Below are 25,809 nucleotides of genomic sequence, written 5' to 3' on the forward strand. Positions count from 1 at the left end.
AAACCAAAAATAAATTATAAAGGAATTAGTAAATGCCCCCAAATAACAAACATGAGAGGCTTTCTGGTGAAGAACGAATTCCATTTTTTCCTACAGTCACTGAAATAACCTTACTCAAAAGCCTACATTCACTAGACTTAGGCTGCCTAATGGGGATGCAAAATTTTGAAACTGGTCTCCACCTGTCTAGTGTATGAGTTAAACTTTAAAAAAAGAAACAGAAGGAGGAGAAGAAGAAAGGGAGGGGAACCCTGTCTCAAGAAAATGGAATGTGACTTTGGGGGAAGTCACTAACCAAACTAGGTAGTCTTCTGTGGGAAGCATTCCAAAGTTTTTCCTTTTTTGAGTGGGGAGGGGTTAGGGTTAGTAGGAAAGTGCCATTTAGTGATTCATTAGAAATGCTATAACTTTAGCTGACAAAAAAGGAAGGGCATTGCAGGTTAGAGAAAATAATTTGTGCAAAGTAGAAACCATGAAGGCTGTATGATGTTTGGGAAACAGGGGAATGTTCCATATATGGACAATTACTGAACCAAACTTGAGTCTTCTAGTCTGCCAGCAGTAAAGCCAACATGCTGACACCAGGTGAAGAAAAGTATGGTGTTGATTGCAAGTGCCCAATGTGGGGGTCAAGCAATAAGAATTAAGCAATAAGAATGAGCTGAATGGGCAGCTCATACTCAGAGGATCTGAACTCTGATGGTTCTGGGAAGGCTCTTTAAAGACAAGGCAAGAGAGAGGGTCTCAGAGTGCGTGATCAGCTTGTGTACAACCTTCTGATTGGAGGTGGTGAGGTAATAAGGTGATGTTTTCATCAGCCTTCTGATTCCAACCCTGCTGGGTCTATGTGCTGCTTCTCAGCATGCAGTTAACTTCTTCCCTCTGGTGGGAGCTTTAGTATTTGCAAAACAACTCAAGGATGAAGCTCAGAAAAATATCTGTAGCTCCTGAGGAGGAACTAAAAGTCCTTGACTCTGTCTTATTATGCTTGTAAATAAACTATTATTATTTTGTCTTGCTTGACTCTCTTGTTTCTGCATTTTCATACAGAAATTTCTGCATTTCATTCTCTGATTAAATTTGCTTTTTGAAACTCAAGGAAGGCCTAGGAGCCTAAAGTTTTTCTACAAACAAGAGGCAGGTGGAGGAAAAGGTGGGAGACTGACCCTAGGGAAACCCTGCAGGGTCCTGCTCAGTTTCAGTGGCAGGAAATGAGCCTGCAGATAAGACCTTGAATGCCGTGCTAGGGCATTTACAGTGATGCAGGCCTTCATATCAGCTAGCCACGCAAATGGGTCTCCAGACACTCTCCAGACTCTTGCTGTGTCTGTTATACATGTACACTGACTGGCTGCATCACCTTGCTAAAGTAAGTAACTCTCTAGGCCATACTTTCTTCACTACAAACATGGTCATAATAATAGCACTTATCGCTCAGGATAGCCATAAGGGTATATGAGATGGTATAACTGAAGCATGCAATGAGGTTTAGAAGCTATTAGAATTATCAAGTGTATGAGCAAAGGCTAGCTAAAGCATGTTGAAAATGAAAAGATGTAGCTTGATTGTAAATTTGATATAGAAAAAAGGAGGTGGAGGTCAGGTCTGGAAGAGGCAGGGGCAAAAATCCAAATACATGACAGAGTAGAATGCAGGAGACATAGTTTAGTTAGAATTCTGGAATCTAGAAAATGTGGGTGACAAGAGAGGATGAGGAATCAAGTCATTCAGGCTAGGGCCTGAAAACTGAGTAAAAGTCTAACCCAGTAAGAGGAGGGGCTGCCGAGGAGCCAGAAGAAACACCACTTGCAAAGGCACAGCCGCATGAAGGATCACCATGTGTTTGGAGAAAGACAGGGCTATTGTCTGATGTGGGTGTAGGGGGCAGAGAGGGATGTGGTGGAAACAGAGCCAGGAGCAATGTCTAGGGATCCGTTTGTGATGAGCATCAAATATCCTCTTGGGGTGCTTGAATTTCCTCCCACAGTAGTGTGCAGCTAGTCACTGTTTTTGACAGAATCAGTGACTTAATATATCCTGTATTCAGAAATCCAACGTCTGGTATGACAGTGATTTTTTTTATTGTATCATAAGCATTTTGGATATTGTATTATGAGACTCTGGGTCATATTCAATCCTCTTTAGGAGGAAGCCCCCTGTTGAGGTGTCACTGCAACTACTCGGGTTGTGTGTGTGTGTTCAGCTTCCTGCTGAGCGCCACTGACACAGCTCTGGCAAAGATGGAGTGCTGGCTTCCCCTGCTTCCTTGCAATGAGTAAGGTGGAGGCTCAGCTCCTCCCACTGCCCTGCTGTCTTTTCCCCAGAAGTGATCTGATGCTGACTATCTAGGTAAGGCCAGCACCTTGTTCAGCCCTATTGTCCCTACAGAAGTGGAGAGCTGGTTCACACTGCTTTGTAGTTGCAGCAGGGTAGAAGCTCATCTCCTCACTGGGCTCCCACTTACGAGTAGGATTGGATATAGGCGAGCAGAGGACAATTAGCCCCACTTCACACTCCCTCCCTACGTCTCATTGCTGCCAAATAACAGGGGAGGCTCATTTCTCCCCTGTGCCCCACTGACCATGCCCTGGCAAGGGAATCCAACAGTGGGAGGATGAAGGTCGGTTCCCTTCTTGGACCCACTGACACTGAGGGTAGGGAGGCAGGTGTGATTTTTCCATCAGTGTTTATCTAGAGTGGGGCACGTATTACCAGAAGGTTCTCTGTTCTCTTAAGGCTGCTCTTTTCCTTGTCCTCTGACTAAAAGGAATAGGATTTTCTTGGAGCTTTTCTCGTCTGTGTCTCTTGGCAGTTTGGGGAGGCAGCACCCTCTCCAGGGTATACAGAAGCAATACGGAAATACAGGGACTCAAACTGTGCTGTTCCTCAAGTCTCAAAGTCCTAGAGTCTTCCTTCTTCATTGTCCTTTTTAGAGTCTCCTCATGCTTGTTTGTTGGGTTGCATCCAGGATTATTTTTAGCAATAAGAGGGAGGACCTAAGGGTAATAGAGCTTCATTTTCAACAGAACCAGAAGTCTATGCCTTCAAACATTTATCAGTGTTTATCCACTTTCTGGGACTTTCCTAGCAGTCCGTGCTTCCAGTGCCAGGAGCATGTGTTCAATCCCTGGGCAGGGGACTAAGGTCTCACATGCTGCATGGTGCAGCCATATATAACCTTCTTATTTTGTGCCAGAAATTTGGTCTAATACAAGTTAGCTTAACATGTCCAGCTACAGAAGTTTGCACACTTACCTTGAACAGAAAGTTGGCTAGAATGAAACGTGTCAGAGTCAAATGAGAGTCCTCTAGTGGTGAAATATTCTCAAAGAGCCCCTCATTCTGCCCCTCCAGAGAGAGTATGTGCCTTAAGAGAAATCAGATTAATAAGAGGATATTCATGACTTTGAGCTTTTGCTTAATCTTTATATGCATCAGTAACATCCTCTGTAAAATACACATTGGGGAAAAAAAGTTGTTATTCTGAGGATTAATTGGGTTAATGCTTGTAAATCACTGGGAACAGTAGCTAGAAGGTAGTAAATAGTCTCATACTGTTAGTTCCTTTGCTAATACTCTTGCCACTGTTACTATTACTAACATTTGACTTCTACATTTTCTAACTCTCCTACCATGAGGAGGCATAAGGGAGACATTATTCAGCAGAGGTTGCCTACAAAAATTTCACTAAACTAGCCTGGAATTCTAGTTGTCAAAATGAGTTAAACATTATTAAGGTGGTGACATGATTGTGGCGAGCAAGGGGTTGTGTAAAAACCTGTCAGAGTTTTAACAGGATCAGACACAAACATTCAATCACTTGAATCAGGCTAACATTCAACAGATTAAAAGACAACAATAGTCAGTGGTTCATGCTAGAGCAAAAGCTTTATTCAACCATCTGTTCATTTTAATTTTTTCATTTGGAATGTGCATTTATGCTTGCTATGTTGGAAGAATTGTGTGGAAATTAGATGCATGGGGAAAGGAGAAGGATGTTGGAATGTCTATATATAGCTTCCAAAATTTTGGAGAAAACATACTTAATCTGTAACTGCAAGTGCACTGAGCATTCTGAAGAAAATATGCAGGTTTCTATGCGGAGATAATAGGTGTACTTATTTGGTCTGAAGTCTCAAGATTTCCAAAAAGGATGAGAAAAACACTTGGGTTGGTACCTATGGTTTAAGTGGGTATTACCCTGATGAGGGGGAAAAAATGCTTTCAGGTAGAGTTACTGCATGTGAGAGGGTCCTGAGGCAGAAAATAATATGGACTTGCTTAAGGATTTAAAAGACCAATTTATTTCTAGTGTTTGAGTGTTTGAGGACCAAGAGAAGAGTAATAAGAAAGAAAAATAAAATGGGCCACATTCAAGATTTTTTTTTTTTGCCTTTAGTAGATAGATAATAGATAGGTAGACAGATAGATAAAAATGATTTATTTTAAGGAGTTAGCTTACATGATTGTGGGAACTGTCAATTCCAAAATCAACAGGCAGTCCAACAGACTGCAAATTCTGGTAAGAGTTGAAGGCATAGTCTTGAAGTCAAAGGCAGACTGAAAACAGAGTCCCTCTTTTCCAAGAGAGCTCACTTTTTTCCCTCTTAAGGCTTTCAACTGATTAAACAAAGGACATCCACATAATGGAGGATAATCTACTTTACTTAAGTCTACTGATATAAATATTAACCATATATAAAAATACCTTCATGGCAACATCTGGATTGGTGTTTGACCAAACAACTGGTCACTCAAATTAACACATAAAATTAGCTATCTCAGGAGTATTGTAAAATGTATAAATTGATGGCTGGAAATAGAGCTGCTGACAGTGAAAGTAAAGAGAAATAGAAAAGTCTAGGACTCAGAATATAAAGACTTGGTAGTTTAGGTGTCTGAAGATGAAGAAAATAAATCAATTCAGGTTTCTGAATCAATCAATATGTTGATTGAATGATGGTGCTCCTTATTGAGGTATGGAACATTGGAGAGGAGCAAGTTGGAGGTATAAGGATATAATTAGTTTAGTTTCAGATAATTTGTGCTTGAGAGTCAACAAACAAAAATATTTCTATCTGAAGGTTTAGAAGACAGGGAAAGAGAAATAGATAAGATAGTCATCAGTATATACAGATAAATTTCACAGGGTAAACATAGTCTAGTTCGCTCAAGCTTTCTTAGTAGGATGTCCATCTGACTATGAACACTCCCTAGGAATTAAAGAGTTTGCCTACTTACTCCCTAGGAATTCAGAAACCCTGCTTATCTTATACAGAAAAGTCACCTGTTTGGACCTGAAAGAAGAATTCACAGTTGGTTTGGACAGGGGCATCTCATCCTATTCTTTAATGGGTCCTCTATGACTAGGCTGGCACCAGAGATCAAGAACACAGACCAGAATTTATGGGTCCAAAAGTCCCACTGTTAGAAGATAAACTTCCTGCAAGAAGAAAGTCTCCAGTAGTTTTACTGTCTGGTTCTACTTGGTCAGACCCACAGAATGTATTTAGTCATAACTGTAACTATCATGCTTATTTCATGGTAAGCTGCTGTTGAAGATGGACACAGTCTGAAAGGTTTGAAAGTACAAAACCCTAACTTACAGCAGAGAAGGTCTTTTGAAAAGGTATGAATACAATTTTGAAAGAATTTTTAGCATATCAAGTGTTTTTTACATAGGAACAAATATGTTTGTTATGATAACTTCAATTTTACTTTATTAAAGAGAACTATTAGCCTCTGATTAATAATTTGGTCTCAGAAATTCCACCTTCTACCTTCACCAAGAAGCTCCACATTGGCTAATTACATATGGACCATCATATTTAGAGCACAACTACTCAATTTCTTTTTATTATTATATTTATGGTATTTTATTATATCAATTCCTACAAAACAGCAGACTTCACTAAGAAAGTATTTTTCTGCCAAGCTCTCTTCAGAGCCCCCTTAATCTCATTGTTCCTGAGGCTGTAGATCAGGGGGTTCAACATGGGGATCACCACCATGTAGAACACAGACACCACCTTGTTCTGGTCAGTTGAGTAGCTGGACTTGGGCATCACGTAAATGAACGTGATGGTCCCGTAGAACAGAGTGACTGCTGTGAGGTGGGACGTGCAGGTGGAGAAGGCCTTGTGGCGCCCCTCGGTGGAGTGCATCTTCAGAATGGTGATGAGGATGTAGATGTAGGATACAGCTATAACAACTGCTGTGACCACAATGATGGAGCCAGCTGTAAATGAGGGGACAACGGCAGGGATACTGATGTCAGAACAGGAGAGTTCAACCAAAGGAGCAAAATCGCAGAAAAAATGATTCACTCGATTTGGTCCACAGAAAAGTAAAAAATAGAAGGAAATAGTAAAGGAGGAAGCATCGAAAAAACCACCTATGTAAGCCACTATGAGTAACTGGACACAGGCTTGTGTGGACATTTTCGTGGAATAAAGCAGTGGGCTGCAGATTGCTATGAAGCGATCATATGCCATGGCAGCCAAAAGGATGCACTCAGTTGACCCGAAGAAAACAGCTGAACCAAGCTGGATGGCACATCCAGGATAGGAGATGGTATTTTTCTCCGCCAGGAAGTTTACAAGCATATTGGGTGTAACAGAAGATGAATAGCCCACATCAGCAACGGCCAAGTGGCTCAGGAAAAAATACATAGGATGATGGAGCTGAGACGAGATTCTGATAAGTATGATTGTGCTGAGATTCCCACATATGGTCACCAGGTAGATACAGAGGATGATCATGAAGAGGATGATTCGAAGGACTGGATCATTTGTTAAGCCCAGTAACATGAACCCTGTCATTATAGTATCGTTCCTCTGCCACAGGGAATCCATGAGATAAGGTAGCTGCTACCAAAATGAACCTATGATGAAACACTGCATTAAAGAAATTGTAAATTCAATGGTTCCATTTTCATGAATACATATAGAAGTTATTATAAACAAATTATTCAAGCTAAGCTTGGATTTTTTAACTTTAGATTCTACATTTTATACATGTGTGTCTTCTATATTTAAAAAATTGTTTTTAGTAAAAACACTTAAAAAAACAGCTTCAAATAATGTAGATTCTTTCCCTCTATATTTAATATTGATAAAATGTACTTAAGAGACTTTAAAGCTAAAGATTTAAAAAATTAAGACATGAGAAGAGCAAAAAGGAATGATCAGTATAACAAAGATTAAAATGTATAAATACATATAGGATTATGTTAAGGGAACTCAATAGCTAATATTTATGAAATGCTTAACAAATGATGGGCACAATATTAAGAGTTTTATATATTAAGTTCTATTTTTAGTTTCCATGAAATAATATTAAGTACTTTTATTTTTAGAAGAAGAAACTGACTTTGATAATGTTAAGAAACTTACCTAAGTTTATACAACAAGTGGTAGAATCAAAATGTGGATTTCAGGTAGTTTGAAACCAGTACATTCCTTTAGAAACTACACTCTAAATGAAATTAAACAATACTTAAGATGAAGTCATATCTCTTGGATAAGGATGGATAACAAATTACCTTTCCACTTTCTGACAGCTAATGTATAAACAAGGTGCCTAGTCCCAACATTTACATTTTCTATCAATAAAACAAGACCATGTTTTTGAAAAGAGAAATACAATAGAAGAAATAAAGATAAATTTCAAATTGAAATTATGGATGGGGTCTGTGTTGTACTCAGTCACTCAGTCACGTCCAACTCTGTGCAGCCCCATGGACAGTAGCCCACCAGGCTCCTTTGCCCATGGAGTACTGTGAAACAAAATAATGTTAGTTTCAACATGATATACAGCTGAATACAATTACAGCCTGAAAAGAAGTTTACCCAGCTTCATCCAGTGAGTGGCCAGGTTGCAAATCATCTCCAGATTTTCTGGATTCATTTTGTTGACTTTGTCCAAAGTCTCTGGTTGCCTGTCAGTTAAAGTCTACAGAGCAATAAACAAAGGAAATCTTTCCACAAGATATTTAAAAACAGTAAATCTGCAAAGTATCTCAAAGCTAGTGAATCTATTAGTTTAATGACTGAATGCCAAGTATAGATAGTGTCACAAGACCATGTGAGCTTCTGATCTTATTGGTGGAAAATGATGAATCCTAGTACCTTGAATTATGCCTGTTTATACACATTAAATAGACTATAGAAACTTTGGTTAATTCAGCTAATGTTACTTGCTAGCTGACTGCTGGATTACCTCTGCCCAAGCACAGATGCAACTTGTGAGTACAGATGCAACTTTAGGGTAAAATATTCTCAAATGGTAAATGAAACTCAGTATAACAGATTAATTCACAAAGCAAAGTCTTACCTCTTGAAATTTGTTCATTTATAGCAATAAATTCAGAGTCATTGTTATATAGCAGCCATCCTGTCTTTTATTATCACTTGTCTTTAGGGGTAAATCTCTGAAGATTTTAGAGATTCAAATGTGAATTCAGAAGCACCAGAGGTCATTATTACATTCTCAAGTGAGTATGAAACAATTTACTTCAAATAAAAACAAGTAATCTTTAAGGTTTCTGTCAATTCTGAACTAATCATTTCTTTTTATCAGATTTTTGTGCACTTTCAACTGGTGGTTATTGAAAGTGAAAGTGAAGTCGCTCAGTCGTGTCTGACTCTTAATGAATTATCTTAAAGCTAAATATTGATTATAAGTTTACTTTGTTTAAGGTCGAGTAATACTAAACATGTGAAGAGTTGACTCATTGGAAAAGACCCTTTTGCTGGGAGGGATTGGGGGCAGGAGGAGAAAGGGATGACAGAGGATGAGGTGGCTGGATGGCATCACCGACTCAATGGACATGAGTTTGGGTGAACTCTGGGAGTTGGTGATGGACAGGGAGGCCTGGCGTGCTGCAATTCATGGGGTCGCAAAGAGTCGGACACGTGCAACTCGTGGGGTCACAAAGAGTCGGACACGACTGAGCGACTGAACTGAACTGAATACTAAACATCGAATATTAAGTAGTAACATTAGCCTGGGGCAAGTAGACAAGAAGATCAGTCTTATGAGTAGGGTGTAGGTGAGGCAGACCTTGATCCAACAGAGGATGTACAGAGAACAAAAGAACAGCTATCTTGAGTGCCCTGACCATTCAAGGATTGAGGTGGTATCTCATTATGGTTTTACTTTGCACTTTCCTGATGATTAATGATATTAAGCACCTTTTCATAATGCTGTTGGCTATTTGTATATCTTCTTTGGAGAAATGCCTATTCATTCCTTTAATGACGTTTTAATCAAGTTATTTAATTTTATTTTTCTATTGATTTATGTACTTAGTCACTCAGTCATGTTCGACTTTTTGTGACCCCATGAACTATAGCCCGCCAGGTTCCTCTGTCTATGGGGATTCTCCAGGCAAGAATACTGGAGTGGGTTGCCATGCCCTTCTCCAGGGATTCTTTCCAATCCAGGGATCGAACCCAGGTCTCCCGCATTACAGGCAGATTCCTTACCAACTGAGCCACCAGGGAAGTCCACTGATTTATGATTTCCTTATAATTATTTGGTACATTATCAGATATATGGTTAGCAAGCATTTCTCCCACTCCATAGGTTGCCTTTTCATTTTATTGATTGATAATGTGATACACTACATTAATAGACTGCAGGATAAAAATTGTATCATCTCCATAGATGCAGAAAAAGCATTCACAAAATTCAACATCCTTTCATGATCTAAAACTCTCAACAAATTATGTATGGAGGCAATGTAGCTCAACATAATGAAAGGTTACATATGACAAGCCTACAGCTAAAATCATACTCACCAGTGAAAAACTGAAAGCTTTTCCTCTAATATCAGGAAAAAGTCAAGGATGCCTATTCATACCAATTCCTTTCAACTTATAATCCTTTAAGTTCTATCAAGAGAAATTAGACAAAATTTAAAACATAAATTTTAAAAGGCATCCAAATTGAAAAGGAAAATGTAAAATTGTCTCTATTTTCAGGTGGCATAACCTTATATGTGGAAAATACTAGAGACTCCACAAAAAAATTGTTAGAATTAATAAGTTAAGTTAGTAAAGTTTCAAGATATAAAATCAACATACAAAAATCAGCTGCCTTCCATGCCTTATAGACACTAGTGGTCTTATCTTGGCTTGTCCTTCCTTCCACGTGAAAGTGGTCCTTTCCTTTTGCCACCAGCTGTCGAGTACTAATTAATTACATAGAGATGTCAGGTGAGCTTGGCTGAGATTGGTGGCTGGTTTCTGATGACTATGTGACAGTTTTGTCAAGTTTATTGTCCATTTTGGAGAGAGAACCAATAAATACCACCAAATATGAAAAAAAAAATCAGTTGCCTTTGTATATACTGGGGAAAAGAAACAGCCTGTGAAGCCTTACAAAACAACAGGGCATACTGTATGATTCCATTTGTATGAAATTCTAGAACCTGCAAAACTAAGCCTGGGTGGAAAAAATCATCAGAATAATGAATACCTCTAAATGGGGGATCTCCGACTAACTTGAGGTGGGTATGGGGAAATTTCCTGGGCTGATGTAGTGTTCTATATGATGAGAGGTGTTTGAGTTACACAGCTTAATGTATTCACCAATATATATTGATTATATACTTAAGATTAGCATATTTCACTTTATGTAAATTTCTGTAAAATTGCATAAAGCATAACTTGTAACAAGTATTGAACTCTAGTTATTGATATGAGTAAAACAGTACTTATGAAGAAGTGTACTGATACCTGTAATTTCCTTTGACATGTGTCATAAAATCAGATGAACTAATAGATGGATAAAGTACAAGAAGATGAGACAAACCAAAGATAATAAAATATTAATGGATGGCATAATGTGTTTCCCAAAATAAAGATAGCAGTAATTCCAGTTTCAGATGCTCTTCTAGAACTTTGTCACTGCCCCATCAAGAGTTGGAATCTATGTAAATGTCCTAAAACTAGATAGTACTTCAAAGATGTCTGAATGAAAAGAATGCAGTGCAAGTACAATAGAGAATAAAAGGTGGTATGGTGTCCACTTGGCTCTCATGAAATGCTCACCTACAGAACCCATCACCATGCATATGCAGAAAGGCTGAATCCCCATTTAAGATCTCAGACAACAGCCAGTATAAGCAGCCAGATCTGATAATGAACAAGATAGCCAATATTTCTATTATCCCTGTTGAGCCATGTCTACATGAATTTAGTTAAGTCCACTAAGTTTTGTGATATGTTTATTATCGAGTTCAAGCTTGCTATGCTCACTGCATGACAGGCCAACATCTGTATGACATGTCAATAAAGAGACAAGGTGTTGAGGCAAGGAATGTGGCTTTATTTGGAAAGCTGGCTGACCAAGAAGATGGTAGACTAATGTCTCAAAACAACCATCTTGTTGGGGGGTGGTCTAGATGCCAGATTCTTCTCAAAATAACCATCTTGTAGGGAGTCTAGATGCCAGAGAGAGTAGGAAGAGTTGAGAAAGTAAAGTAAAAAGGCCATTATCTTGCAAATATCTCCTGGAATGGCCAACCTTGGGGAGGGGATGTATTAATCTCTTTATTCTTATAATTAGTCAAAGCTTTGATTTTCCAGTAGTCATGTATGGATGTGAGAGTTAGACTATAAAGAAAGCTGAGTGCTGAAGAATTGATGCTTTTGAACTGTGGTGTTGGAGAAGACTCTTGAGAGTCCCTTGGACTGCAAGGAGATCCAACCAGTCTATCCTAAAGGAAATCAGTCCCAAATATTCATTGGAAGGACTGATGCTGAAGCTGAAACTCCAGTACTTTGGCCACCTGATGCGAAGAACTGACTCATTTGAAAAGACCCTGATGCTAGGAAAGATTGAAGGCGGGAAGAGAAGGGGACAACAGAGGATGAGATGGTTGGATGGCATCACTGATTCAATGGACATGAGTTTGAGCAAGCTCCAGGAGTTGGTGATGGAAAGGGAGGCCTGGTGTGCTGCAGTCCATGGGGTCACAAAGAGTTGGACATGACTAAGCAACTGAACTGAACTAATTCTTATAGCCATTCACAGGTGGGCAGGGTCAGATTACCTCCCTGTGAGCCAAGCAAAGGCACTTTTAGTTTAACAATCACGCAAAGAGAATCTTGCTGTGATTTATGTCAAAGAGTGTACTGCCTATGTTTTTCTCTAATGCTCAGTTCAGTTCAGTCGCTTAGTCGTGTCTAACTCTCTGCAACCGCATGAATTGCAGCACGCCAAATGCTCAGCCATTTAAAAATAAAAGAACAAATTTGAGTCAGTTCTAGTGAGGTGGATGAACCTAGAACCTGTTTTACAGAGTGAAGTAAGTCAGAAAGAGAAAAACAAGTATTCCATATTAACACATGTGTATGGAATCTAGAAAAATAGAACTGATGAGCCTATTTGCTGGGAAGGAATGAAGAGGCAACTATAGAGAACAGTCTTATGGACCCAGTGGGGGAAGGAGAGAGTGGGACAAATGGAGAAAGTAGCATAAAGATCTATATAATACATATGTAAAATAGATAACTGGTGATATGTTTCTGTATAACACAAGGAGTCCAGCCAGGCACTCTAGGATGACTTAGAGGAGTGGAGTGGGAGGAGGGGAAAGAGGCTCAAGAGGGAGATAATTATGGCTGATTTGCATTGTTGTATGGCAGAAACCATCACAACGTTTTAAAGCAATTTTACTCCAATTAAAAATTTTTTTAAATTATAATTAAAAAATCAGTCAGGAGGAAGAACAGGGTTCCTTGAAGCAGCCATTAGGTATGATTATAGTAACAAAAACAGCAAAAAACAAAGGCTAAAATCAGTGAAACAGATCCATCATGGAGTCAGAATTGGCTCTTCCCTGCAACTCTTTCTTATACAACAGTAGATACTACAAATTCTCTAGGTAGTGCATATACAGATGCTAACAGTATAATTGTTTCAGAATGACTTATGTCTTCAAAATTTCATGAAGTACTGGAAAAAATTTTGAATGGCCCTGCAGTAAATGGAGATTTCAATTACAATGGATTTTCCTCTTCAGCAAGGCCTTCTAGAGAAGATTTACTTCATGAGAATGCTGTCACCAGAATCATTCTGTGTGTTCTTCTTCTTTTCCATCTTTCTTCTGACTGATTCCCTAGGCAATACCCTACATGATTGGCCTCTCCCTAGCATTGTATATAGGACAGAATGCCTGTGGGACTTGGTATTAAGAAGGACTTTTAAAAAATATATGATATAATCATCCACATTCCAAAATATATTTGAAGAAGTTGAATTTCAGTTACTTGATTTTTTTTTCAAACAAATAAGAACATACTTTATTGAATAATCAAGACGCTACCTCAGAATAAAAACAATGTTTTGTGAATGTCACAATGAGTTCTGGGTCCACAGAGAACAATCTTCCTGGTATTTAATGGAAAGGAAGAAACTCCCAAGTAGTATCAAGGGGCAATGGTCCCAGGTGACCATAGAATTCTTATTAGAATGTGCATGAAACTTAGCTCCAGCCATGAGGAATAGAGAAGACGCCACAATATTATTATAAGACACTTTGTAATTTCAGGTATAGAGTTAATGCATCACAGACATTCAAAGGGCAAAGTGGTCTAAAAATTTACCCCTAAATGATGTTGGAAAAAAAACTGTAGAAAGATGTGAGTGAGCCATGACTTCCTCATTCAACTTAATGTTTTCTTCTTTTTAACAGATTGGCAGTGATTCCTCTTTGGCATTAAGGTAGGATTTTATTTTATATTTTTATTTTCCATAAACATTGTGCTCTATCCACTAATAATAAACAAGTAGATGTATGTGTTAATAGAAGATACCAAAAATATTAAGAGTTAAATTGGACTGGAGATAAATACTGTTTTTTGCTATTCCACATGGACAACAGCAATGAGAGAAGGTTAGAAAGCTGCAAACTGAGAACAGTTTGCAAACTTCAGACCAAAGTGAAGAGTGTGGAGAAAGACTGACTTCACACAGCCAACTCAGCAGAAGAGTAGGTACCATGTTACAAGGCCGCGTGTGAACAGGTCAGTATTGCTGCACCTGCCTGTGATATTTAGTAAATGAACTAGCAGGAACTGGGCACTTATCATCTGATAGGTCTATACGTGCAACATTGTCACTGGGCAAGGAGGTATATTTAAGGCCATTTACAGAGGAGAGAAGCGCTCATTAGGGACTTTGGACTATGCTCTTTTGTAAGTAATAGAAGCAGAGGTTGGATTTGATCACAAGCCTTTCTAACTCTTCTCTATCAACTATCCCTTTACAAAAATACACTCCTGTATAATTCTAGATCTAATCTCAAGGCTAATTAAGTGATTTCATTCTATCAATACAGTTAATCAGGAAAGAGTAAAGAAAAACATGGATAAAATCCCTATGTCATTTCCATTATTTAAGTGTAAATTTTACTGTAAACCACTGGCAATTGAATTTTTTGTGTTTTCCTCCTGCATCTCCATTTTTCCTTTGGCTACACAGTATGGCCATTTGGCTTCATAATTAAATACTTGTGATTTATGTAACACAACAAGCATTCCTTTGGTGGGTCTAATATATAGGCTTATTGAAAGAAGCAAGGAAATAAATTTTCATCTATCTACAAAAGTCATTTATAACTATAAAAAGCATAAGCATCATGGAACTTGAATTGTGTAAATTTTGTTAAATTTTCTATCGAAATTCATATCTATTACTCAATAAAGCATACTCCTTGATCTTCTCATTTAAAATATTGGTATCTTTCCTGAAAATTATAGAAAAACTGATTCAAAGTTGACTTTCATTTTGGTTAGGTTGGAAAAAAGTTAAATGCATTTTTCTAAAGACTTGATGGTAAATACTTACTGTTTCTCCAGCTTTCAACGCTACCCCATGAACAGAAATTAAGTGGAACTGCCAGAAAATTCCTCTAGTTCAGCCTGGAAGGGAACGATGAGTGACATAGTGGTTCCAGTAGCCCCCAGGCTGGCTATGGTTTTGATGTACCTCTTGGGAGTTATATTGGTTTACAGGGTCCATAGTCCAGGATTTTGATATGGTGATGAAACAAGAGAGTCTGAAAGGTGACTTAAGAAAGAATCTTAAAATTTCTGCAAGTCTCACTGCCATCTCAAAGAAATTAGACTTACTAAATCCGCTAGATCTCTCTGCAAGGATGGGTAATGGACAAACTGGGAAATTGGTTTTTCAAGTAAATAAATCGATTTTGTCCCTTTTAGTCTATAGAAGTGGTCTAGCCCAAGGAGGATAAATTTATCACAAAATGCTGGGCCAGAAAAGAACTCCTTCAAATACTGTCCCTTGGAGAGTGATCAGAAGTAATGGGAATATTGTCATATTGACATGTTTTCAATCACTAGCTCCCTTGAGTGTTATGAGAAAAGTAGGTTTTATGAATGTAAATGGGAAAAGGAAGTAACAGAGTCACAGTGGGAGTTTATCAAACCCTGGACATGCCAACTTTTTTCTAGTTTTTTTTTTTTTCTCTTCTTGGAAAGACCTAACAGAAACTTGGGATGGATGTGAGTGAGGTCATGTAACTTTCAAGAAGACTCCCTTGGTGATTCTGATATGCTCCCTACTATAGGAGCATGTGTGTGTGTGTGCTAAGTTGCTTCAGTTGTATCAGATTCTTTGCGACCCCATGGACTGTAGCCCACCAGGCTCCTCTGTCCATGGGATTCTCCAGGCAAGAAAATGAGTGGGTTGCCATGCCCTTCTCCAGGGGATCTTCCCAACCCAGGGATCAAACCTGCTACTCTATGTCCCCTGCATTGGCAGGTGGGTTCTTTACCACTAATGCTACCAGGAGCAGTTATGGCAACTGTGTCTTCTTTGATGCCACAGAAAGTGAAGTATATGGTCCAGGTCAGAAAGCAATAATCCTTTTTGCTTTGTTCCAAGCAAACCATTCCTAGAATTTAGAGGGATTTGGGGGGATGGGGCCAGGGTAGAATATGAAATACACTTTATTCATTAAACAGGCATGTATTAAATAGTTTTGTATGTTTTTTTTTCTTTGCTGAATTTTGCATTTATTTATTTTAACTAATTTCATTTCTAGTTCCCTATTATTTTGCTTGTCTTTTAAAAAATTAAACTATAGTTTATTTACAATATTGAGTTAGTTCCAGGTGTACAGCTTCAGGTTCTTTCCCATTATGGGTTACTGCAAGATACTGAATATAATTCTCTGTGTTATACAGTAGGTCTTTGTGTCTATCTATTTTTATATATAATAGTGTGTATCTGTTAATCTCAAACTCCTAATTTATTCCTCCCTTTTTGGTCACCATAAATTTGTTTTCTGTGCCTATATCTGTGAGTCGATTTCTTTTTCATAAATAGTTCATTTGTATCTGTTAAAAAAATTCTACCTGTAAGTGATATCATATGATATTTGTCTCTTTCTTTGGACATGCTTTATTTATTTCTTTATGGCTGCACTGGTCTTTGTTGCTGTATGCAGGATTTCTCTAGTTGTGAAGAGTGGAGCTACTCTCTAGTTGCGGTTTCTCAATGCAGCAGCTTCTCTTGTAGAGCACAGGGCTCAGTGGTTGTGACTTGCTGGCTCCAGGGTGCATGGGCTTCAGTAGCTGTGGCACAGGGGCTCATTAGTTGTGGTTCACAGGCCCTAGAGTGTGCCGGCTTACGTAGTTGTGGTACATGGGCTCAGTAGTTGCAGTGTGCAGCCTCTAGAGCACAGGCTCAGTAGTTGTGGCACACGGGCTTAGTTGCTCTGAGGCATGTGGAATCTTCCCTGACCGGGGATCAAACCCGTGCTTCCTATATTGGCAGGCGATTCTTATTCATTGCATCATCAAGGAAGTCCTTTGTCTTTCTCTTTCTGACTTACTTCACTTAGCACATGCTGTGAATGACATTATTTCATTCTTTTTTATGACTGAATAGTATTCCTGTGTGTGTGTGTGTGTATGTGTGTGTGTGTGTGTGTGTGTGTGTGTCTTCTTCTTCTTTATCCATTCATCTGTTGATGGACATTTAGGTTGCTTCCATATCTTGGCTATTGTAAATGGTGCCGCTATGAACACTGGGGTGCATATGTCTTTTCAAATTAGCATTTTTGGGTTTTTTTGGAGTATATACCTAGGAGTGGAGTTGTGTCATATGGCAGTTCTATTTTTAGTTTTTTGAGAAATTTCTATACTGCTTTCCACATGGTTGCACCAATTTAGGGAGGTGACATTTAAACTGGGTTTGGAACAAAGACTGTGGTTTAAGAAGCACAGAGGGGGAACGTTGCAATTAGAGAAACAGTGTGTATATGTGTATACAGTAGGAGAGCCACCAAGGAGCACTCCATGCTTGGGGGACAATGGGATGCTTCTCACATAGAGGAATTTAGTGGCAGAAGATGAGATGGACAGGTAAAGCTTGAATGCCATGCGAGGGCACTGGCACTTGCAGGAACACTTTTTAACCCACTAGTTAAGAAGATCTACACCTGAGTAACTCTGTCTGGGTATAAATGTCAGCTCCTCCTTTAGCAAACTTGATCACTTTCACAATTAAGTAACTCTCTAGACTATAGTTTCCTTATTTCAAACATGGACACAATACTACTATTTATCCTGTAAGATATTTAAGAGGCTATGTGACAGAGGTGTTCTGGGTACATTAGAAAGCATTAGTCACTAAAGAAGACATACAGATGGCTAACAAACACATGAAAAGATGCTCAACATCACTCATTATCAGAGAAATGCAAATCAAAACCACTATGAGGTACCATTTCACACCAGTCAGAATGGCTGCGATCCAAAAGTCTACAAGTAATAAATGCTGGAGAGGGTGTGGAGAAAAGGGAACCCTCTTACACTGTTGGTGGGAATGCAAACTAGTATAGCCACTATGGAGAACAGTGTGGAGATTCCTTAAAAAACTGGAAATGGACCTGGCTTATGATCCAGCAATCCCACTGCTGGGCATACACACTGAGGAAACCAGAAGGGAAAGAGACACGAGTACCCCAATGTTCATCACAGCACTGTTTATAATAGCCAGGACATGGAAGCAACCTAGATGTCCATCAGCAGATGAATGGATAAGAAAGCTTTGGTACATATACACAATGGAGTATTACTCAGCCATTAAAAAGAATACATTTGAATCAGTTCTAATGAGGTGGATGAAACTGGAGCCTATTATACAGAGTGAAGTAAGCCAGAAAGAAAAACACCAATACAGTATACTAACGCATATATATGGAATTTAGAAAGATGGTAACAATAACCCTGTGTACGAGACAGCAAAAGAGACACTGATGTATAGAACAGTCTTATGGACTCTGTGGGAGAGGGAGAGGGTGGGAAGATTTGGGAGAATGGCATTGAAACATGTAAAATATCATGTATGAAATGAGTTGCCAGTCCAGGTTCGATGCACGATACTGGATGCTTGGGGCTGGTGCACTGGGACGACCCAGAGAGATGGAATGGGGAGGGAGGAGGGAGGAGGGTTCAGGATGGGGAACACATGTATACCTGTGGCGGATTCATTTTGATATTTGGCAAAACTAATACAGTTATGTAAAGTTTAAAAATAAAATAAAATTAAAAAAAAAATAATAAAATATACATTCCAAAAAAAAAAAAAGAAAGCATTAGTCACTGAATCACACCTGACTCTTTGTGACCCCATGGACTATGGCCTGCCTGGAATTCTCCAGGCATACTGGGGTGGGTGTGTGTGTGTTAGTCACTCAGTCGCTCTTTGCAACCCCATGGACTATAGCCCACCAGTCTCCTCTGTCCATGGAATTCTCCAGGCAGGAATGCTGGAGTGGGTTGCCATTCCCTTCTCCAGGGGCTCTTCCAGACCTAGGGACTGAACCCAGGTTTCCTGCATTGCAGATTCTTTACTATCTGAGCCACCAGGGAAGCCCTTCTGGATACACTGGATATCTAGATATTTTTTAAGCATGTCAAGCTCATTCTCACCATGGGATCCTTGAGGTAGCTGTTTCTTGCATGTATCATGTTTCACCCCTAGATCTTATATGGGGCATGCTTACTGCATTCTAATCACAAAATGTCAGTTCCATAGAAAGGGCTTTCCTGACTCTATAGTTCAATGTAGCCACCCAGTCCCTCACTTCCATATCACTTTCCTTTAATTCTCTTCATGGCATTTTTCTCTATCTGAGATAGGAGAGGTCATATGTGTCTTATCCTATATTATATTTCCCATTTAAGAATTGACTAATACATTGTATACAGTAACTAAATATTTTTGGAATCAATGTATTGACTTTAGATAGTCAATTAAGCAACCCATACCTTGGTTTCAATTTTTGTAACATCAGGATTGAAATACTACCACACATAATTGTTGGGAGAAATCTAGTGAGAAAAACACACGGAATTTTTTCCAGTGTATTTGAAATTATGAGTAAATACTGGTTACCTACATCACTGCCTTGTATATTTTTTGCCCAGTAACTCAGTACTTAAACAACACACAAATTTTGCAGATAATGGTATATTTTCTTTTTTCTTCAAGCTTTGTGGATCCTGCAAAAATACTTCCCAGTGTGTTTCTATCAGTCTGTCTCCAATCTACAACTCCACACCAATGTCTTCTCACTGTTTTTCTTTCATTCCCTAACAGTGCCTGAAACCAAGCTCCATATTATTTGGAACATCTGTATGTTACCTTCATGCTGTAATCTCAAACACAGAGTAGATATTTTAACAACTGATGAAGACAACCTGAAATAGTTGAGTTCTTATAAGAACTATGCTGCAAAGAAGCCCTGTCCACCAGTACAACAGTTAGCTTTATCCTGGAAGTTTTCCTGAAAGCTCAAGAATTGATCAGAACATTATGAACCAGATGAGCCATCCAGGATTAGAATAGTCTCCATGATCATTTTGCTTCCATGATCTGACTGAATGACAGACAATTATTGAACAACTCTGCTTCAGCTCATAGTTATGTACAGAAAATTAGCATACATTTCAAACTGGCATAAATTTGAAAGTCCACTCATTCTTAAGTCCATTCACTGACATAATTGTCAGCCAAGCAGCCACTGCCTCCTCCAGAGAAACCTCTGAGGATAGAATTATTTTCCAAGAATGTTTGGAAGCTATTCAAAAGTTTTTCCTTACTTCTCTTTAATATCGAGTCAGTCAACATTGTTAAGTACTTCTCTATGCCAAGTTATAATTAGACCACGCATAAAACATTTTATATCCTTTATTCCTCATACTCTTGTAAGTGAGAAAATAAACATTTTCCATATTTCTCTCACTCCTGAAGATTCTGATTGTAGAAGCTGGAAAGGGGTGATAAATTAGGGAGCTCCTAGAATATATATTTAGGCCTACTCTATGGAATTTATATGTACTCTCCTATGAGAATCTTCTTCTTCATCACTCTAAGTCCTAACGTAGAATTAAGCCAACTACATTTAACTTCCATTTCTCAGGCTTTTTTGTTAAGAGTTATCTTGTCAGTGTCTATGATTAAGGGCATCAGTACTTTCAGCAGTCTTATCAGAGTCTTAACCCCAAGAACCTCTGTACCTTTGGAGGAGAGTTGCTACATACACCAAGAGAATGGGCAATCATACTACGGTGAGCACATTCCTTCTGTGGGGATTTTCCAGTTTCTCAGACCTGCAGGATCTCCTCTTTGTGATGGTTTTCTTCTCCCATGTGACCATCCTAGCTGCAAACACATCCGTAATGCTGGCCATCAAGCTCAGTCACAACCTTCACACTCCCATGTACTTTTCCTGTGGCCTCTCCTTTTCAGAAACCTGTACCACTGTGGTAGTCACCCCTCACACGTTGGTGGACTTGCTATCAGACAGTAAGTCCATTTCCATTCCTGAGTGTGCCACACAGATGTTTTTCTTCTTTGGTTTAGGAACCAACAACTGCTTCATCTTGGCCGCCATGTCCTATGACCGTTACACTGCTATTCACAACCCACTGCACTCCTCCATCCTCATGACCCGGAAGACCTGCTTTCAGCTGATGATGGAGTCTTGCATCACTGGGGTTGTGGTGTCACTGTGCATTGTCCTCATAGTATTCAACTTGTCTTTCTGTGACTCCAGCATCATCCAGCATTTTTTTTGTGACATTACGCCTGTAGTCTCCCTTGCCTGTGATTACACCATTTTTTCAGAAAATGATTCTTCTTGCCTTCACTGCCTTTGTGTTGGTGGGCAGCTTTATTTTAATTATGATTTCCTATGTCTTCATTGGGTCCATAGTTATGAAGATGCCTTCTGCCAAGGGGCGGTATAAGGCCTTCTCCACTTGCTCCTCCCACCTCACTGTGGTGTGCACACACTATGGATTTGCTGGCTTTGTCTGTTTGAGGCCCAAGAGCAGTGACTCATTCCGTGAAGATATGCTGATGGCTGTGACATATACAGCGCTGACACCTCTGCTTAATCCCATTGTTTACAGTCTAAGAAACCAAGAAATGCAGACAGCCCTAAAGAAAGTACTAGGCAATATATGTAGGTTTTCCCCTTAGGTAGTAAATAAAAGAGCCCTGAACACTTCTAAAAATTTTATAGTGCAAGCATTGATAAATAAAAGTAGAGAAAGTGAAGTTATTTTTGTTCAGTCAGTAAGTTGTGTCTAATTCTTTGTGACTCCATGGACTGTGGCACACCAGGCTCCTCTGTCCTCACTGTCTCCCAGAGTTGGTTCAAATTCATGTCTATTGAGTCGGTGATGCTATCTAACCATCTCATCTTCTGCCACCCTCTTCTCCTTTTGCCTTCACCTGGAGTCCTTCCAATACAAATCATCACTTTGTTATACAAAGCAATTAAAATGTGTTCTAATGACTAATATGCTCTGGTCTTACTTCTTTCCTGCCATAAAAACTAGATGTAGTTTTAAAATATTTTTAAACAAAATATTTAAAAATTTTGTTACATACATATGTATACACACATATATATGTATGTGTGTGTGTGTGTGTGTGTGTGCACGCGCTTAGTCGCTCAGTTGGTCTGACTCTTTACAACACCATGGACGGTAGCCCACCAGGCTCCTCCGTCCATGGGATTCTCCAGGCAAGAATAATGGAGTGGGTAGTCATTCCATTCTCCAAGGGATCTTCCAGGCCCAGGAGTCAAATCCAGATCTTCTGCAATGCAGGTGGAGTCTTTATCATCTGAGCCATCATGGAAGCCCAGGTATATGCATACACACAAGCATATATGTATGCAGTAAGTGTATCAAAATGTTTTAGAATATTGTATTTTCTTTTTTTATTCAAGTATAGATGATTTAGGAATACTATATTTTCATAATTTTGGTTTCCTTTGGAGAAGGAAGAAAATTATATTAAAAAGGATAAGAGAGAATGAAAGAGGGAGAGAGAGAGCAAGAGAGACAAAGAGAGGAAAGAGAAAGATCAGTAATTTACATAATCAAAAAAGGAGAAAGCACAAACACACAAATTTAGTGTTGAAATGAGTGAAAGACCACAATAGAGAGACATTTTAACAGGGAGAGGATATATGCATATGGAGGCTGATTCATTACCTGCACAGTAGAAACTAACACAGCCTTGTAAAACAACTATATGCCAATAAAAATAAAAAAAATTGGAGTATAATTGTTTCACAATGTTGTGTTAGTTTCTACTGTACAGCAGAGTAAAACAGCTATACATATACAAACATCTCCCTTTCTTTTGGATTTCTTTCCCATTTAGGTCTCCACAGAGCACTGAGTAGAGTAGGTTCTCATTAGTTAGCTATTTTCTATGCATCAGTAGTGTATATATGTCAGTCCCAATCTCCCAATGCACCCCATCGCCTTTTCCCCCTTGGCATCCACACATTTGTTCTCTCTGTCTGTCTCTCTATTTCTGTTTTGTAGATAAGATTGTCTATACCAATTTTTTTTTCAGATTCTACATGTATGTGTTAATGTACAATATTTGTTTTTCTTTTTCTGACTTACTTCAACTCTGTATGACAGTCTCTAGGTCTATCCATGTCCTTACCAATGACCCAATTTTGTTCCTTTTTATAACTAACATTCTATTGACTATGTATACCACATCTTCTTTATTTATTCCTCTGCTGGATATTCAGATTGCTTCCAGGTCCTGGCTACTGTAAATCATGCTGTAATGAACATTGGGGTGCATGTGTCTTTTTGAATTATGGTTTTCTCTGGGTATAGGCCCAGAGAAAATTAATTTTAAAAAACTAAAAAATACAAGGAAAAAAAAGAGAAAATATTTGTTTAACTCTATTCAAAGAAATAAGGAAACTAGGTGGGAATGGATGAATTTCTGAAAAAATAATGTGATGAAAGTTACTTCAAAACTAATATGCACTTTTAGCGTGTCAAATTCCAGGAATAATACAGATACCTGTCAAAGAGCTACTCTTTTCAACCCCAAGGAAGGAGTATGCTAGATGACTTCATATGGACTTCCACAAGTCCTCAAAAAGCAAATAATTGAAATGCTGAGTTAGAGCACAGACAAAGATAAATAGCTTTGAATTTATGCAAACCACAGAGGTAGAAGGTGCTGTAAAGAACTGAATCTGAGGCCACTTGAAATAAGGGAAAGGCTGTAGGGAGGGCTGGGCATCTGAGGCCACATTGTCTCATAGCACATCCATATGGTGAGTGACATTCCCGATGTTGTAGCTGGAATCAGGGACTGAGATGGGAGAAAGAATCAAGGGGCTGGTGGCAAAGTCCTTAAAAAATGAGAAGAAACTGGATGGTTAGTAAAGGACTCTGAGGAAAAAGTGGTATATTGTTTCATTGCTGGATAGTATTGGTGTCGATAGGTGAAATATTATGTCATGAAGATTGCTGGTAAATGATTTAGCAATGTGGTGGGGGGCTAGGAGAATGTCAACCTTGTGTGCAGGTGTTTGTAGAATTGGGAAGTGAGCAACTTCTCTTCAGTAGAGCTGAGAAGGCCCCTCCTTGGATAGCTAGGTTTGGTTTAGATGGAAAGGTAGATCATGTACTTTGTGAGAAGCTGATAGGTGGAATAGAAAGAAGATTTCAGAATCAAAGTTAAACTTATAGGAGAAAGCTTAGCAAGGAAAGAGAATTTTGAAGAGACAAAGCAGGGAGTTGTGTATGAGTGAGTACTGGTGAAAAGAGCTCCCAAATGGCTTACAATTGGGATTCACATCACAGTTTCATTGATTGTAGGTAGTGTCAGAGACTATTGGGTCTGTGGTTCTCATTCTTTGCTCAACATTGAATTAAAGTTTGGCTAGAGTTCTCTGACCAGCCATTTTACAAACTGCATCATTCCATTTTCACAAATCTCCCTGCTAGTGTGAAAAATCTAACTCCTCATATAATTATCTAAACTTTTTATTTCATTAATTATTTAAGTCCCCCAATTTTGACCAAATTGAGTTTATCTTTGGGGTGCAAGTTTGGTTTAACACATGAAAAATCAATGTAATATATCACAGAAACAGAATGAAAGCTAAAACCACATGATCAGGTCAATAGATATGGCATATTCACACAATGAAATGTTATTCAGTCATTAAAAAAATAAGGAAATGTTGCTATTTGTGACAACATGGATGTATCTGGAGACAAAGGAAGTTAAATTCAAAGTAGTAGAGAATAGAATAGTAGTTACCAGCGTTGGGGAAGTACGGGGAATGGGAAGATGTTGGTCAAAGGGTACAAAGTTACAGTCATGTAGGATGAATAAATTCTAGAGATTGAATGTACAATATTATAACTATAGTTCATAACACTGTATTTTACAGTGGAAATTTTCTAAGAGTCAATTTAAGTTACTCCTTTCACACCTAAAAAAGATAAGATGTGAGGAGATGAATATGTTCAGTTCAGTTCAGTCACTCAATTGTGTCCAACTCTTTGCGACCCCATGGATCACAGCATGCCAGGCTTCCTGTCCATCACCAACTCCCAGAGCTTACTCAAACTCATGTCCATCGAGTTGTTAGCTTGGTTGTATTTATCAATTCACGATGTACATGTATGTCAAAACATCAGGCTGAACACTTTAAACACGTAAAATTTGTATTTTAAAAGTCTTAAAATTGTTTTAGAGGTTAAAAAGAACATGGCAACTAGCACTTTATAACATACCATTTGAATGGAAACCATTGTGTTTTTAAGAAACATTTCTTCGATTGTTGTGAAAAATACATAACATGCTCAACTTTTGTTTCCTCAGTTCATAAGCTAGTGCTAGGAATAAAGGAGACACTAAATAAATAATTCATTGATTAGAATTAATGTTTAACCAACAGATACTAGTTGAATGCTTGCTCTGTACCAGACACTGTACTTTGTGTTAAGGATAATTAGTTCAACCTCCCACATTACTACTTTTACCCACCCACCAAAGTTTCTGCAACTGCATTTCCAACTCTCAATGACCAGTTAACTCTTTTTTTCCTTCATGTCTCAGTTTAAATGTCATTTCCCCAGTAAAGCTTTTCTTGAGCCTCAAAAATAAATGCATTTGCCAAATGATATTATGTGAAGTAGAGACAGAGCAAAAAGATACAACCTGGGGCTTTTGGTAGTGAGGTGGGGTATACATAGAACTTTGAGGTCAAAGATGCCTAAGACTTGTAAGGCCACGATACTGGCAAGGGAAAAGAAAAACAAAACCTATGGAGCAGTGAGCCTGAAATTCTATGTGTAATTTCTCATTATGGAATTTGACTACTTCCAAGTTGCACATGGGTTTGTGAGATATCAAGCACCAAGTGTAAATCAGCTTATGAGAGCTTGAAGATCTTAGCAGAGATTTGGGCAT

The 25,809-nt window shown here is 38.6% G+C and overlaps 1 protein-coding gene and 1 pseudogene across 1 annotated transcript; one reads left to right on the forward strand and one right to left on the reverse strand.

Annotated features, from left to right (window-relative positions):
- Positions 1 to 5,891: 5,891 nt before the first annotated feature.
- On the reverse strand, positions 5,892 to 7,060 carry LOC129627748 (olfactory receptor 502). The gene has a single exon (XM_055547277.1). The coding sequence runs from the start codon at positions 6,852 to 6,854 to the stop codon at positions 5,892 to 5,894; it is 963 nt and encodes a 320-aa protein (XP_055403252.1). The 5' UTR covers positions 6,855 to 7,060.
- A 13,666-nt stretch (positions 7,061 to 20,726) lies between these two features.
- On the forward strand, positions 20,727 to 21,563 carry LOC129627749 (olfactory receptor 10J4-like; annotated as a pseudogene).
- The last annotated feature ends 4,246 nt before the right edge of the window (positions 21,564 to 25,809 follow it).

Source organism: Bubalus kerabau, chromosome 15, assembly GCF_029407905.1.
Source record: "Bubalus kerabau isolate K-KA32 ecotype Philippines breed swamp buffalo chromosome 15, PCC_UOA_SB_1v2, whole genome shotgun sequence".
NCBI lineage: Eukaryota > Metazoa > Chordata > Mammalia > Artiodactyla > Bovidae > Bubalus > Bubalus kerabau.